Below are 18,278 nucleotides of genomic sequence, written 5' to 3'. Positions count from 1 at the left end.
TTTTTTCCCTACTATGTCTCAACATGTTCTCCTTTTCTACACTGAGGTTATTAGACAAAGCTAGGTAAGGTTCCCTGTGCTTTGTTTTACTTGTGTTGGGTTGTGTAATGTTTTGCATTGTTTTCATTTGTTGGGCATTAAGTGAGATCATTTGAAGCGTGGTGTGGTGTCATATGTAGCCTATAAACCATCCTTGACTCATGTATGTTTCAGTCTTGTTAGTGCTCTGTAATGTTTCAGAATAATTGTATCTTGAAAGCAAGCTCTCATGTTATTTTCCTGAACCAACATTGCTATTTTTCAGGTACATTTCTTAAATCTCAATGAGGCAGTGGCAGTATTGAAAATAAAACATAGTTTGAAGGAATATAAATTTCATCCCAACTTAGTAAACAAGTAAACATGAAAAATTGGTAGGCACAGGGTCATTGCTGCTATGAAACACAACTAAAATAGACCATCATAATACTAGACTTTTGCAGTCATAACCTACAGTACAGTGACCAATCTCTGATCTATTGGCTTTCAGTCTGTCTGACAACAATTAAGTCTCTGGGGGAGAGGACCAATATTTCAGGCTGATTCGGTGTCACCAGCAGATAGTGCGCTAGTCATTTTGGTTAATCTATATTTACTGATATCTTTACAAATACACGTAAAATAAAGATAATTAAAACCTAACTTATTGTGAAAAGATAGCAGATGGGTTCCAAGATTGCATTTTGGCCAATGTGTTCCGCCTCTTCACATGGACTGTTTACCTGCCGCTCAGATTGGTCAGTGCTACTCCCACTACTATCAAACTACAAATGGAAACCAGAATATTTCCGATACCAAAGTCTTGTCCTGTCGCCTTCAGATTCTGCAAACATATGCAGAAACCTGTTTATAGGGATTATGCAGTGACAGTGACATTTACATCATTTTGTATGAATCATGTAATGAGGATTTATTTTGCATTTAGTACTAATTGTTCACTGCTTACAAAAATCTGTGCATCGTGTTGAACAATGTTCTGGAGTGTTTATTCGTAACTGTGCTCCACATGTTTCCTGTCCTAGCTAATTTAACTGAGTGAATGTCACTGGGTTTTTTTTTTTACTGTTGATTAGACAAAATACCTGAGAAATGCTTTGTTTAAGACAAATGGAAATTAAGAGTCAGTCATTAAAATGTAGGAGATAGGCTATTTGAGGCCATTAAAGGTTACTAACAAATTAGAGGTGTAAAACTAATACTCCATTTGTTTAAAATGGAGCAGCTCCAGTGTAAACAGTGCAATAGTAAAAAATGCAATTCTAAGAAAATGTTAAAGGCGATTAGGTTCATTACATTGTTTGTCAGGACACGATAACCATAGCTTGTTTTCATTTTAGTACAGTAAAGGCTGTAACTCATCACTCGGGTCAGGTAATAGTATGAACAACAACAGCATATCTGTGTACTGTTGGATTTATTAAATGCACTCATGCATTTAAGCATATGATAAATGGGTTAAATACATTGATATTCTTACAGAGATGTGTGTTGTTATGTGCCCCGCTATTGATTTTCAGTGAAAGTCCTCTCAGGAATGTCAAAGCGTTATACTTTTCAGATAGAATGTATTGATATGCTTGCCATGTTCTTGCAAACATTTCCAGTTCACAGCAAGGAGAATCTTATCATGGTGTCTGACTTTGTCAACACTATTAAATTTAGAGGGAGTCAGAGATTAATAACTTCCACGTAAGGAGAAAATAGGAAGAGGCGCAGGCTTGGGAGCATACAGAAAGATTAATGAGTGTCAAAAACAATGAATTTTCCATTAGATAATAGAATGGCATACGTTACTTGTAAAGTCTTCCCAGTTTCCTCATCAGATAAGAGCTTGTTCAAGGATCACCAAGAAATTACCTATTTTATAGATAAACATTTTGTCCTTTCTGTGGACTTCAGATTAACACTGACCTATTTTTGAATCAGAAATAGTACTTTTTTCCACAAGGCTTCATTCCACCCCCAGCTATGGGCATTGTAATGAGCAATGTGATCACTTCTTTTATTGAATGTTTGGCCTGGATGTAAAAGAAATGCAAAGATCCGTAATGTGTTACACTGGCCTTGTGGAGGTTGGCTACAAAAGGCAGATTGCAGGACAATCTTTGAGCTTCATCTTACATAATACTGAAGGTACCAACATGTAAACACATGCACACAGCCTTGCCTCTCAGATAGCCTTCTCTGCAAACATGTAATTATTGTTGCGATGGATGCCTAGCAGTTCTCAAATATCAGCAGTGGGGAAACACGTGAATGCAGCATTGATTAGCATGTTGAATACAGATGCAAGTTTGAGCAGCAGAAAGATGGTAAGAAGCCAGAAATGATTCTTGACAACAACAGAAACAAATGAGGTGTGCATAGTGTGAACAATTTCACCGGCACCACCAGCTGGAAGGGAACAGCGGCCTGTTAGCTGTTAGACATTTCCCATAATGGACAGGATGTGTCAGCACACAATGCATTTTAGACCAGAGGTGGAAGAGAGGTAAATACTACAAGAGGAGCTTATTTCTTGAGGAGCTGAGAAGTGCTCTTGTCAGTCAACCTCTGCGTCCACAAGAAACAGCACATTGTTGACCCCCAGTCAGTGTAAATTTGGTCAAGGCATTTTAAGGGAAACCTCCAGTCATGTTTCACCTGCAGCTCTTTCAGAAGCTTCATCCAGGGTGAACAAAAGAAATGCAAAAAAAGGCCAAGTGAATGATAGGCCGCTTCTCCTCTGAATGTGTATTCTTTACAAATTGGATGAAAAAAATTGGCAAATTACAGATTTGCCAAACTGTTTAAATTATTTTATTAATACTAGATAAACTAAACATAAAAAATCAGATGAAATAAAACAAAAAAATTAAAAATCCATTTTTTTCAACAGTGCCCTCTCACAACTTAGAAATACAAAAATGTATCAAAGTCTTTTTCCCTTAAAATCAGATCACCTGTTTCCTCTTGTGAACAGAAGCAAAAAAAAATATCAGTTAGCCTCAGCTCTTTAGACAAGTTGTGCTAGAAAGCTATTGCTTTAATCTCTATCCCAATAGACTTAGGTGGAGGGTGTCTCATGTGTCTGGAATTGGGCCTTTTCTGTGGTGTATGGTGCTTTCTCCTATGTTGGGCACACAGTTCTACTTCTGATTAGCATTCAGTGCTGATTTTGCAGTTTATGCAATGAGTCCTTTTCAAAATCTTACCGGCAAATCTGCTGTTAATCTCCTCTAGTCTGAAGCCTTTGGTAAGAATGTTCTGTCCTCATTACACCTAACTAAGTGTCTCTACCTGAAAGACAGCAAAGTACCATCCTTTATGTAACTGCTGGAGACAAACAAAGCGCCTGACTCTTGAGTGATGATGAAAGAAAATTGTTTACCAATCTGCCATGTTACCCTGAGTAGCGTGTAATTTGCGCATAAGGTGAAAGTTGAAAGTTATTCAGAAGAAATCTTCCCAGGCACTGACACACAGATTAGCTTGTAAGAGGAAAGATTTACATTTTTTTCTGCAAATAAACAATTTGATAGCACTTAATTGTTTGGATCTTTTGCAATATCCCATGATCCAAAACATTACATGGTGATAATAAGTATTTTGGATCAAAAAATGAAGTAGATTTAACATTATTACCTACAACACAGTAATCATATACAAGCAAAGATGAGACAAACTTGCAAATATAGAGGCAGACATTAAAAGGATTTGTTTAAAGGTGAAGTTGTACTTTGTAGTTTATTTTATAAATGCACAATGATAAAATTTCACTTATCATCTTCACTGTGGAATATAAACGGGACCAAACTGCAGACTGGTTTTGTCCAGTGAAAGTTAACCTGTTAAATGTGTTAATACTGGCACCTCAGTACAGCTGCCCCCTGAAAGTCAAAGATTTGAATTATCAGTTGGAGACCCTCCAGAGATTCTGCAAGTCGAGCTCTCTTTTATATTTATGTCTTTATTTATGGATTTTTTCAGTCAGTGTGCAGCCTACTTCTGGGGACATTTTAATCCCCTGGGTTAGCTGCAGAGTGAATGCTTCTTGCTTTAATGCTGCTCTGCGGTACAGGTAGCTGCAGACCCAGACCCAGGGTGAAATTATGACCTGGAGGCAGCTGCCTGGTGGAAGAGAGGCTTTGCCCGGTCAGGCATCAAGAGCACATTACCTTCTGCCTTCTGCTTAGAAGTGGTGAATTTACAGCTTACAGTAACTTAATATGATACAGTATCTGGCTTTTGTTTGGTATCTAGTGTCAGAAAAAAAATGTTGTTGCACATTTCCAGTCCAGTAGCATACAGTAGCATACTTAGCATTTATTAGCTCAGAGTGCTAACTTGACTTGTTTACTTTATATCACGTGAACGTTGTTGTCACCCTGAATGTCCCACCGACCCAAACTCTGTATGGAATTGAAAATCCGTAGTGAACAGCCAAATCTGATTCGACTGACATAGTAATTCTGAGTCAGGTACAGCTCTACACCTCTCAATAGGAAGGTCCTTTGCTCCAGTTTGGTTCTTCAGTGGTTCTTCTGTGTGAACATGCAGTTGTTTTGAAGATCCGAATTGTTCTCATTCCTCAAAGAGGCATTTTTACAGTTAACCTGGTCCATAATTTCATGTATCATGAACTCAGGTATTCTGAGGTTGACTCAGGATAACCTACATCAATTGTGTCTTTTGCATTAAGTTGTGTCTAATTAACTACAATCATATTATGTGGACTACCAGCTATGGATACCTGTTTCGCAGATGTTTAAGATTTACTAAACTTGTGGGCGGGGGTGTTTGTATTCATGTAATTACTGTCTTTTTGTAATGTTGTACTGATGTTAACTTCTAATGTTTGATCTGTCATGACATGGTATGGTGTAAATAAATACTGACTATACTACTTGCATCTTTACATTCGCACCATTTAATCTCAGACCTCCTGTCACTATGGCTGGAATAATCATCATGCTATCAATGTTACTCCTTCATACTGCACTACCTATCTAACCTGCTGTTTCCTTGCTTTATCCCCTCATGCTATCAGTGGCTGGGACAAAAAGCAAAGCGAAAGGTGAGTTATTGCCTCCATTTTCTTGCTACATGATTTATGTTGCACACAGTTCCCAATAAACAATGTTTGGATCGCCCTTTTATCTCCCCCAAGAGCCCGGGAAGCATTAACGAACGCTGCTCTCTGCAAAGCTTTCTGGGCATTTTTTAACCTTTATTTCTCTAAGAGAGGTTTGCTGAACATGCTTGCTCTTTCTCAGTTACAACCTGCTTCACATATGTATAGATTCACATGTTCACACCAGGGAGCTGCCCGCCTCACCCAGTCATGCTTTTCCTCTATTTGGCCACTGTGCAGCTCCACTGGAGCAGCTGGGGGGTTGTTCCTGGTTCAAGGACACCTCAGCAGTAGATGAGGGAGGAGAGTGTTTCTCATTTGCTTTCCCAACCCAGATTTTCCCAGACATACTGTGAACTCAGACTGGAGACCTTCTGGTCACAAGCCTGCTTCTCATACTTTTTATTTTACTGCTGCCCTTCAGTACTTAATGCTTTGTCCTGATATTTGGTGGTGTTGGTATTGACTTCATTGCCATTGAATCTGATTTATTGCCTAATAAATTGTAATTTTCAGATTCATTATGTACTAAGCTGAGAAATTCAGCACCTACATTGTTTTTTTCTTTCTTGCTGCCCACCGACAAATTACTTCTATCGTTTGGGGTGGGGGGACTACTGCATAATATTTGATGATTTACAGACTATTTCTCTTCCTTTCATATTAGATATTAATTTTCTGTTATTGCTCATGTTCCTGCTGGCTGATACTGTTGTAGCATCCTAACATCAATACCCCAGTGTCTCATGGACTCTGCCTGCATGGTTATGATGCCACTGTTTCTTTGGGATTCCGTAAAAATATATATTTAGTAGTTGTCCTGACGTGGTTGCTGTGGTTGTTCAGTTTGAACTTTGGCAAGTGTACTGTTGTCTTTCCTGAGTTGTAAATTGAAATGAAATCTAGCTTTCTAACATACCTTAGTAACATCATATGCTTATACATTCATTTATTTTCATTTTTGGACATTATTTGAACCGAAACCACACGCGCACACACACACACACACACACACACACACACACACACACACACACACACACTTTTTGAAAATGCAGTGTTTTCTAATTACAGAAATAATTAGGGGACAAGTTTTTAATTAACAGAAGATGCACATTGAGCATCTGCATCTCTGGAATGTCATTCAACATTGAGAAGCCTTTTTCACCAGCACTTTCATCACTATAATTATGGTTAATAACTTTTATTAATAACGATGAAGATAATGATTATAACCACATGTATCAGTCTTGAATATTGATTAATGGATTTTGTCAGCCTTCCGATTGCATGCTAATAATTGCTCATTTGTGGAGTAACTGTAAAAGTAAAGCCTAGACGCTAGGAAGAAAGATCATCCTGGCAGTTGCCATTATAATGGAAAACATGCCTCTGGTTTTATTTAGCGAGACCTTACAAATAGATTTATTTGCTCTCTGAGGACTCACCTGAGCGCATAAAGCAATGCTTTGACCAGCGCCAGTGCAGTGAAAAGGACAACCATTTATTAAAGTGTAGACACTGTCTAAAGAGAGTAAATTGAAGGTAAACAGCTTCATGAGAGAACATTTCATGGCCATCCCAAACTTGTGTTTTTCTGCTTTTTTTTTTTTTATTTATTTATTTATTTTTTTCAAATGGGAGAAAAATGCAGCAACTCTTATGTAACCATTATGAAAGGCATATTTGGGCAGGTTGAATGTGAATTTAACAGCATTTATGATGGAGGTTACATTTAAAGAAGACATGGCAAGGATTCTCAGTGTGGTAAGGTTTAATTGAACATCTAAAAAAGCAATATATATCCGATTGCAATATTCAGTGGGCTTTGTGGAAATGGAACATGATTGTATGTCTATCACAGAGTAGTCTCTGTAAAAAAATATTGGAAAGGCTTGTGGTAACTAGTCTTGCAGTCTTACCTCTTGGCTCCTCAACAGTTTAAAGGAAATCCATACTTGGAAAAAAGATTAATAATATGGTCCGAAAAACCACAATCAAGCTTATGGCACACTGAATTCTCATTAAATAAAGCATGTACCTGTCTGTTAACAGTCTTCAGGAGTTGGGTTAATCACTGTGAGATCATTTCTTGTTGTCTCAGTGTTGCCATTTGTTCTCAGCAGAATGCTTACGCGCACCAGGATTTCACAATAACACAAAATCCCAAAGTTCATTTGAGGCACATCACATGTACAGTCATGTAAGTAACACCAGTTAAATGTGTAATTTCCTGTTTCACCTGGAGACAGTACAGTATTTCTGACCCACTTTCTGAAGCTGATGTATTGCCACTTTCCTCCTCCTGCACAGCAGAAAAAAAAAACACTGCTAAGAGTTTCCCCCAGCTGGGATATTTATTGCCAGTTCTGTGGATTGTCCACCCCCTACCTTCCCCCTGCGTCCCCCACTGTGGCAAATCACAGGGGAGGACGGCGCTCAGTACAACCTCTGAGTCGAGGGAGGTTCACTTTTGCTCAGGTGCTACTCAGTAACAGGCGCCAAATGTCCTTTTTGATGGAGGGTAAAGCTGACAGACAGCTCACTCCGTCTTGGTTATTTCCTCTCCAACAGGCTTCATCGGGCTCTGTAACAGCTCAATCAACTGACTGCATCATTTAAGATCACACTATCGGTGCAGACTATGAATACAATGCAGAGCTGATAGACAGTTGTCGTGTGGTGGGTCATCGCAACATGTGCATTGTGCCTGTCTGATCTGCAGTGAACTGCTCTTGTCCACAGCTGATGGAAGCAATGTAGAAAACCAGTAAAATAATGGTGCAGATACAAGATGCACACAGCTGAATGTGTCTTGATAAGATTTCACACAAACGCATTTAATGCGAGAAAGATTCATATTAGATTTTGCACCAGGAGCCATTTGCACCTGGAATGAAAACAGCAGCTGAGATACAGACTGCAGTTGGATTGCATCTGAATCAAAATTTCTGTTCACCAGTGACTTGCACATATATTGTCTCTTTTGGCTTTGTTGCATTTGTACTTTATTGCCCGATGCAAATGGTGTGCGAAAGAGAGTGACGTGGAGAACATTACTAATCTGGACAAAAGTAATCACAGCCTTTGCTTTTACCATAATTACATATGGATTTTCTATGACTAAATGAATTGCATATTGGAAGGCCTATATGGTAAGATTTCAAATATTCCCTGCTGATTTTAAATTGTGACATTATCTAAAGCTGACTAAGTTCGAACCAGTAGTTGTACAGTTTTCTAACATGGATCACTTTGGACAGGTAATTTAAAGATTAGCTTCAGTTAATGGATCAGATCTAGATTTAGTGCTAATTAGCTGCTGCCCTTAAATAGTTGTTTAAATCTCTCCAATCAACTCGGCTGATAGCTTTTAAAATGGCACAGCTTATTGAGTGCCTCACATCAGCAGGTTTGCCATAAACATAAGAAGTGTTTCTGTTGAGTTAAACCAATAGGGCTTAAATTACATTGTCAGGGTAAATGATTGTTTGGTGACAGATATGACCTTTCAGTCATTATAGAAAAAAATTACATGAAAAATGTTTCCCCATGTTTTTCTTCATAAGACTTTTTCGAGGGGGTCACTTGGGGTGAAAACAATCAGATATGATGGGGTTATGTTATGGGCCAATTGATGAAAGAAAGCTACCTGTCTTATTTTTTTTTCATAACCATTCACTTTCAAAGCATTTGCTTTATCGACATGTATAATCTAAGGTCCTTAATACATGTGCCAGCAAAAATATTATATTAAGATATTATTTAAATGACAGTTTGGTCAGATTAATCATGCTGTTTGCATCTTTGTATATACTATCTTTGAATGTGCCTTTCTGCATGGATATAGTTCTGTACTTAGCTTTTTATGTTTTAGTTGATATTTTCACATTCAGTTGTCTCATTTGCTCTACTTGCACAAGTTTTAAAATTTCTATCATATGCCCTAAATAAATAAGCAATTAGTACCAGCTACTAACAAAGCTGTTGCAATCTCAAGACAATTTAAAATTGCAAAAGACAGTAACCACATAAGGGGTTTGCATGCATTAGTATTCTGCATACTGGCAACAGAATTTACAGAAGGGGTCTTATTTGGACTCTGGTGAATGGAACATGTTGTTTACATGATATGCTTCAAAGAGAGTGTTGGTGCACTCCAGTAACATACAGTATGGAATATTAATGTGCAGAAAAATTCAGTTTTGCTATCTGTTCCTAACCAGGAGATAAGCTATAGAGGCAGAGCTGCCGTTAATAACAGAAGCTGTTGCTGTTTTGACATTTTGTCAAATATACATTATTATTTACATGTTAAAGTAAGACAAGAATTAGACACTAAGAATTCTTTCATGACAAACTCAAAATGGATGTATTTTAGTGGATTAGAAGAGTAGAGATGGCTTAGTTCAGTAGACTCCTCGAACTATTGTGTGAACTGGTTTAATTAGTATTGAGGGTTGTGCATATTCATTTTCAGTATTACTCCAAAGAAGGGTCTGTATTAATCTAATCCACTTCACTCTGTTTGAAGGAGAAGTGTTGTTAGGTTTGGCAGACGACCACATAAATGGTATACTAAGCAATAATATCAATACGACCGTGGAGAATCATGTGACAGGCAGCCATTATCTGGACAGCCTGAGACAGACACTCTCAGGCCTGATTATGGGTCTGTCAGAGCTGCTTCATCAAGTTAACGGTCCAGTGTGTAGGATTTAGGGGGATATATTGGAATATGTCATAATAAGTATGTTTTCTTTTGTGTATCATTGTTGTGTTTTTGTTACCTTAGAATGAGCCATTTATATCTACATAGGGAGTAGAACCTTGTCCACAGAGATCGCCATGTTGCACCGCTATGTTTTTATAGTAGCCCGGGTTGGAAAAAATAAACACTGGCTCTAGATAGGATGATGCACATTTTCGCATCAGCCACCGGTGTTAGCAGCCCCTCCATGACGAACCGAGCAGTGTTGGTAAAACACTGATTTTTTTATGTAAAACTACTTTATGTAGTGTTTTAACCAGTTTAAATCAGTGGGTTCATTTTGGAGAGGGAGAGACCTCTGCAAATGATTTGGCTTCCAGTAAAAACAGCCTGCACATCTGGATCTTAAGTTATCAGAGAGCTGGTCGCTTTAGGCTTCTGCAACAAGCCAAACAGCGTCGGAAGAAACTCTTTGTTATATGCCGTGTTTTTTAGGGTTTTAAAGTTTTGGGGTTTTAATCATATAATCTGGTCCCTTTGTTTTGGAGAGGAAGAGACCTCTGCAGATAATTTGGCTCCCGGTAAAAGCCTCCTAAAAATAAACACTGAAGGAATCCTAACTGGGAGTTTTTTCTTGCCATGTGAGTGAAGTTTCAGCTGGTTGCAGTCTGCAGTCGTCACCACTAGATGCCACTAAATGCGGGAACTGCCCATTGGTTCGACATCCCATTGTTCCGACCATATTAAACTCATTGTTCCGAAGTCTGTTCCGAGATCACCATGATGCCCTGTGGTAAAGGTCTGGTTAGGTTTAGGCACAAAAACCACTTGGTTAGGGTCAGGAAAAGATCATGGTGTGGGTTAAAATGAAAAACAAAGTGACAAACTCATAAGCCGTGAGCCTGCTCCGCCTCAAGCCGGTCGCGGCGCACCATACACCCGCCACGAGCCGTTCAACACCACGGACAGTCGTACTACTGTCGAACCAATGACATGGACCCCTAAATGCCACTACACTACACACTGCTCCTGCAAGGGTTGACACCTACTCAGTTTTCATCCTTTTGTGATTAAACCTTTACTAGTTATCTTGAATGTGTACAGATTGTCCTCTCCACCAATGTATCACCCAGCTTTAAGGTGTGTATTTTCGTAAGAGAGGAATCACGCAAGTCACATTAATTCATTTATGACACAAACAAAAGCTGACAGTCATATTAACAGTCTTTAAAATACTGTAGGAACAAACTGAGACTATCACTGTTGAATCCAGCCTGGCTCTGTGGTTACACACGTCTGACAGTGCCCTATTAATAATGATGAATCAAAGTGTAGGGCTCAGGGGATCTGCCGTAGATTTGTTCATTTTTTTTATTTTATGTCAGTGAGTAATTGTGAAGTTCAAAGAAACAAAAGAGTGCTACAGAGCAAAGTACACATGTACTTGACCTAGCAAGTTCATATCAAGTGATATATTTTAACCTCATTTCCATCCAGTGATGTATAATGCCAAGAGAGTCCTTGGAAGTGTTGGTTTTATTTATTTCACACAATAAAATTTAAAATACGGGAAAACAACCATTGAGAGAAAAAGTGCAGCACTACCTTCAGTAACTAAAATGTATTAACATGTAGTACATACTGTACAAAGGCCTTATTGAAATGGTGCCAAATCAGCAGTGATCTCTACTTTCATACCAAAAAATAAATACGGTTATTTACAAGAGCACACTGTATTTAAAACTATAATTTTAAAGCTGCCCTGCTTGTAGAATTGGAAAGCATTTGGGCAAAGAGAAACATCAGCTCTTCAGTCCAGGGGAAAACTTGCCTGATATCAGACAGAATTGTCAACTTGTTACGCTCCGTTTCCATCAGTAAACTTGGTGGAGACAGATTCCAAGGTTGAGGGGAAAACTAAAACCAGTGCCGTGGCACTATCAACATAAAGATATGTTTTTTTCAACCATGCCGAACTGTAAGCATGATGATATACAGTACTAAGAAGTAGGGTTGGGTGATATGACCTCAAAGCAACATCACGATTAATTGAACATTTTGCCTTGATTATGGTTACTGAATGATTATTTTGTTTTCGCCCTCATAGTTTACTGACAAGGTTTGTACTACAAATATGCGCAACTATTGAAGCTGGGATATTTTTTTAATGAAAGAGTATACATCTTATCTTGTGATTTTAAAATAATTGAAGGAAACAAACACAGATAAACTGGTAATGGTTATTTATTGAATATTTTCAATGTTTTGAATATTTTATAGCCTTTGTAAATGCTTGTGTTGTCGAGAGCTGCTTTGTGGAGTCACTTGTTGCTAGGTGCTTGTCAGTCTTTCTTTTCTTAAGCTGTGCACTGTTCATATTCGGTAACGCAGTCGAACTCCAAGTGCTGAAACAGATTAGAGGTATTACCTTTGGTCACTGAAACAGTTTTTCCGCAGTGTTTACATTTGATTTCTTTCTGTTGAGTGTCATTTTTACGAAAGCCAAAATTTGTCCGAAGGACAGACATGGCATTTTTCTTTGTACAAGCTGCTCAAGTTGCTCAGTTGGTTTGGTGTTTGAGTTCTCCTCCATGTTGCCTCCAGTTTGCAGACTGGACAGGGTGGAGTCACGTGACTACACACGTAGTTGTACATTTTCAAGGGGACACTACATGAACAAACACACAGTGGGGAGGGTATTCACAGAATGTAAAAAAAACACAACTGAAATTATTGATATGGGCAAGATTGCGTTGGTTAAAGGTTCTGAATGTCAGTTTCGAATAGTTTTCGATTAATTGCCCTGCCCCACTAAGAAGTGTGCTTTCATTACGTTAATATATCGACTATGCATCACTAAGTGATGTGTCCTAAGCAGACTGTCTTGGATTTTAGGGCTGCATAAAAAAAAAAATCATATTGCGATTACTTTGGCAAATATTGCAATTGTGATATGAGTTGCAATTTTAGTCTTTTGTTTGGTATGATTTGTCGTTTATGTTGTTGGCATCTCTGTAGTACCGCAATGCTTCATTTATAATAATATGTTGTGACACAGTTATCCTCATCATAAAAATAAAATGCAGCTTCTGCTATCAGGATATTGTACATGGCCATATTGTGATTTTGATAATATTTCAGTTAATTGTGTAGCCCAACTAAACTGTGCAGTGAAAAATGAGAAGCCCTCAATTTTCAGTTCATGCTGCTGTTGTGAATTTGTCTTTGATCAGATTCAAACTTGCTTCAACTTGAAGTTGAACTAAAGAACTGTGTAAAGTTAGATTTTCTTCCAACAGAAAGAAATGTTTTGTGTATTGTGTGTAGTTTCGTCCCCTTACACCAATGTTTGCCGGTTAAACCCAGCACCTTTCCACTTTTACAGCTCCCAAGTTGCCAAAATAAAAAGGATTTTATCACAGAGGCAGTTTGATTGAAACAGATTCACCTGGATTTCATTATAACTACAGAATACTGTTGTTTGCAGCAGTGTGAGGGTATAAAAGATTAAAACATCCTGAAATGTGCTGGTATGGTGGTTAGAAGTAGACAACTGAGCACATTTTGGAAGCCAGTTATACACTGGCTTCACAGATTTTGATTTGTCTCATGCTAAATTTTCACAGTTCCCTTTATTCTGCTCTCATGTCCCTCTTCAATAACCTTACTGGAAATACTAAGACACAATTATCAAAGAAAAACTGAATTAATGCATTAATCAGCAATTATTTCCCTTAACATATCTGCAATTGTCTAAGTGGCTATTGTAGACCTACTCTACTTCACACTGTTGCTTTTACCACATTTTATACTTTGTGTAACAGGCTTTTTCTTCTAGCAACGGCATTAGAAAAAAGTATTCACAGATACTTAAAATATTGCTGCTGATGATATTACCACTATTTCTGCTAACAGGTTATAAAGTGGCTGCCAAACAAGCAATTACAACAATTAGAATCTGAAAAGGCCTCTTTGTTCAGATTGGAGATTAGAGGTGATTTTAAAGGATGATGCTGATTTAGCAGTCTGAGCTTGTCTGGCAGGACATTTCACAGACTAGGTGTCGTGATAGTGAAATCCGGCCATCTTTCATCTTGAGCCTAGACTTAACAACTGTCAAAAGCCCTGCCTGTGGTGTTGAAGCTGCACTCTGACTCATGAAGGGCCAAGAGGTCAGAGACATAGCTGAGGGCAAGGCCTTGACAAACCATAAAAGTTATCAATAAAATCTTGACATCAGTTAAAAATGGTTGCCAAAGTGGGTGTAACACAGCTACCTCTCTTGACCAAAAGCCTGGCTAGATGTTATACTGATTGTCTGCTTGTTTTCTAAAACTGATAAAGAACTCAACTTCATTTACCCCAATCACAAATTTTCCTCAAGGGGCTTTAGGATCTCTACAGCATACAACAATCTTTATCCTGAATAAAAGGCATGGCAGTTATTAGACAACAATATATCAATTTATGACGCTATAGCATGCATTAGTAGTGCCATTTCATTTTGGCAGGATTCCCTTGTTCACTGGACCATAATTAGGAATGTCACCCAATATTTAAAGTTATATTGAAGGTCATAATTTGTTTTGAAAAGCATTCAGTTGAAATGACAGGAAATTCATCTTTGTCAAAGTTTAATGGCAGAATAATCTCAGATGTGTTGTCCAGGACAACAGCTCAACAGGGTGCATATAACAGCCAACTTGGTTTTGCTGACATACAGTAGCTTCTTATCATTAATGTAAAACTGTAAACAAACTTCAGTATGACCATGACCTCTCTCCTGGAAAATACATTTGTAGATAGATAGATAAACTTTATTTTGGTGTCACTCAACAACACACATTAAAAATACATGAGGGTACAGAGGGAATATGCAACCCCCTTGACAAAATTAAAAGTACACTCTGGTACCATGAAAACAAAACATAAAACAGTTGTTTTATAAATTGGAACTCATGAAAGACAATCTTCTGTTAAGGATGAGGTGGCAGGCTTTGGCACATTCATTGATGCAATGTTTACCAGCTAAAATTACACACAATTTATTTGTATCATCAAGATCATTAAAATTAACAATATACAAAGTGTACTAAATAGTTCAACGCAAAAGTCCACATAAATGTCACAGTGTACAAGAACATGGGCCTCTGATGGAACCATTAATACATAAAGTACAGTAGTATCTATCCACTGGGGTGTTCGTATATCTACCAGTTTCTATTGCTAAAGGAGCAACTCCACATCTGAATATAGCGGAGGCACTTCTAAGTATGTTACTAAACTGCTTTCTTAATTACGTTATTGTGGCAAGGTAATCGCTGCCTGGGTTATGTTTGAAGAAGAGGTAATGAAACACATGCATTCTTGCACCTCCTAGGCTTTAGAAGGAAGTGGTTGGGAGGATGGTAGGCATACCAAGTGTACGCCCTTGACACCAGAACCCCAGGTTCCAGACTGCTGTCTTGGGTTTGGGCAACAAAAGCACGTTGGTTAAGGTCAGGGAAAGATCATGATTTGGGTTAAATGTTAATTTAAAAAAAGGTAGAAAAAAAACAAAACAAAAACATAATGCTGTAGTCACTAAGAGTGGATAGTGTATTGTGAGAAAATAACTGAAACACGTTGTCAGTCAACATTTAGCTTTTATGTTTAGTATCAACATTTTTGCAACTTGCCAGATATGTTAATTAGCAACAATTTCTCATTATGTTGATAGAAAACATAATTTGCTTAGCATTATGTTTCCTGCAAAACATATTTGCTGTTTCAAATGAGTTGTATATAACATGATTTCTAAGAGACAAGGCCAGTATGAGTGTACCGCATAATGTAATCACAATAAAAGTGGTCCTGGAATGAAGCCTTGGCGTACCACATCTAACTGAAGAGGTGGAAGAATCCAGGTCACAAATAGAAAACTCAGACATTTTTGCTTCATAACTATTTGAAGTATTCCCAGAGAAGTCCACTTTTCATCTGTATGCGCTCTCATGTAAAATCATTCATACATTAGAGTGGGATATTTTCAGTGCTTATTGAAATTTGAAAAGACCTATGTGTTTCCGTAGTATTGGAGGTTGTATCAAGGTTGGGTTTCTCCGGAGGAGGCTTTACCGGATTATAAAATATGGGACACAACCATTAGTCCTGGAGTTATTTACAGCAGAGAATTAAGTTGCTTTTACAACCTATGTGACCTCTTGAGAATTTAGTAGGTATAATGTCTGCTGAACTGGCAGATGAGTCACATGTGAAAGTGTCTATTAGTTCTTGTGGAGAAAGTGAAGGAGCCAAGTGAGGTTAAGTTATTCCAACACAAGTAAAAGAGGAGTAACACTGGGAATCCAACACGATGTTGAGAGCATAATTTAAGTCACGCTTTTACAAAACTTCACACTGAGTTGGAACTGAGAGCTGTCTGTATTTGTCTCACATGGGAGATGGCAAGCTCTATTATTTCTTGTTCTCTCCACCAAGGAATGCACACCACAAGAGGCCTCAAGTTTTAATTAAATGGAATATTTATACACTGTGGATGTTCAACTTCGCTTTCTCTCAACATGCTGGCAAATAGGCCACACAGTTTAGAGTTAGCCAATTAATTACAATTTTGTCAAGTCACAGCAATTGTAGTGATTAATTACTATGATCTCAAGAGTATATTGTCTATTTAAATACCTCATGAGTATTAATGAAAGATATTTGATTTTCTCCTCCAAACTTTTGGTTTTCAGCTTCACAGCATTTACTGTGTACATGAAATGAAGATTAATTTCTTTGTTAAAAAATATATTTTTCTTTTTCAACATTTTTTTATCTATATACTTAGGGATCATTAGTAGAATGCCATGGAAATAACAACATATTTGACATACTGAGATTCAAGATTAATATTAATTTCTGTCCAAAAATGGAAAATTGAGTAAAATAAAGTAATTCTATTTTTTTATTTTACAATTACGTTTTAATGGCATACCTCAAATAACACTTAATTTAATAATTTTTGTAGGTATTGCCTAAATTGTGACGTCAACAATTTAATCTTGATTATCGGGGAAAATATGTGCAAATGTGTGCATTTCTGTTACACAGCAATTGGGGGTGAAATAGTATGAAAATTTCATATAACAACCATACTGACCTAAATGATCACAATTATCCATATTATCACAGTTTTGTGAAAATTTCCAAAAAGTACTGACTCATACGCTTAAATCAGATCACCTGAGTTTTATATTAAAAACCACAAATGAAATTCACAGATCTGTGCAATGTTTGTTTACATAAACAGTCAAAAAAAAAAACCTAACACAACCAATACCTGTAAATATATGAAAATCCTTTCAAATTTGCATTATTATTAAAGATAGCCTGTCTTTAAAGTGCTTCAATAGTCTGTGTCACTGTGGTTGCAGACAATAGCCTAGTAGCATTACTGGGTTTACTTGCTGCATGCCAACTTTGCAAACAAGGAAATAGCAAAATAAACCCACATTGCATATTACACCTCTGTCTGGGCGTCTGAAAGAAGTTCATTCGGTTTTATTACTAATTAAAATTTGAAATGGTAATAGTAACCATTCAGAATTTTTTTTAAAAATTGTTTTATCCTTAACAGCTATTTAATTAAACTATCGTATGGAATCATTGACTGGACTATTGCAGATGTTAAAGTACAGGCAGTCTTAACATTAAAACACCAACAAATCACTTTCAGAAATTCAGTTTTCAGTGTGGATGAGTATGTAATTGCTAAAGACATGTTACTATAATGGAATATTGTCATTAGTAGGCAGTGTATGAAGTTGCCATGACTCATTCGCATGCAGAAGGAAACTCCACACCTCCAACATCTCTATTTGCAAAGAAGCCCTCGTAAAATCAGGCACAGAGGTGAACTTGTGGTTTGATAAACTGCCTGGAATTAATTTCATATGAAAATTAATAATTGTTATTATTCCATAATGAAAGGAGGCATTGGCTATTTCTTGAACTATTTTCTGAGTTATTTGTTTTCTTTTTATCCTGCCTGCAGTTTACAGTTTATTCTGCAGTGGTGTGCTTGACTGCTCTCCAGCCATTCATCAAGGCACTGCTTTCCATTATTTGGTGCAGTCAGCTGAAACTGAGAAAGGCTTTTGGGGTGGTATGGCTCATTCTTCCTCCACTAACTCTCTGTTCTCCTCAACAGAGATGTTCCTCGTGTTTTTCACCTTACGCCCTGGATCAGTGGTCATTAGATGAGTCAGTGAAATTAAATATGCAACATGGTTGTTATACATGATCCAGTTTTCAGGCGTGGTTGCCCAGCATGCTGAGAATCATATCAAAACAGAACCAACAGATTTCCACATCATCAATAATAATAATAATAAAGCTCTCCATTTGCATTCATCAGCTAACTCTCTAAAT

At 37.5% G+C, this 18,278-nt stretch overlaps 1 protein-coding gene across 3 annotated transcripts in view; it reads left to right on the top strand.

Annotated features, from left to right (window-relative positions):
* Nucleotides 1-18,278, top strand: part of cadm2b (cell adhesion molecule 2b) — a 169,032-nt gene that overhangs the window by 110,527 nt on the left and 40,227 nt on the right. For 2 of the 3 annotated variants that reach the window (XM_049577008.1, XM_049577007.1), the window contains exon 2: nt 5,069-5,095. The exons of the other annotated variant lie outside the window; for it this stretch is intronic. In XM_049577008.1, the coding sequence (XP_049432965.1) occupies nt 5,069-5,095 (27 nt within the window). The remainder of the gene's footprint in view (nt 1-5,068; nt 5,096-18,278) is intronic. 3 annotated transcript variants of the gene reach the window in all.

Source organism: Epinephelus fuscoguttatus, linkage group LG5 (assembly GCF_011397635.1).
Source record: "Epinephelus fuscoguttatus linkage group LG5, E.fuscoguttatus.final_Chr_v1".
In the NCBI taxonomy this organism is placed as follows: Eukaryota; Metazoa; Chordata; class Actinopteri; order Perciformes; family Serranidae; genus Epinephelus; species Epinephelus fuscoguttatus.
This window is presented reverse-complemented; position numbering and strand designations above follow the sequence as displayed.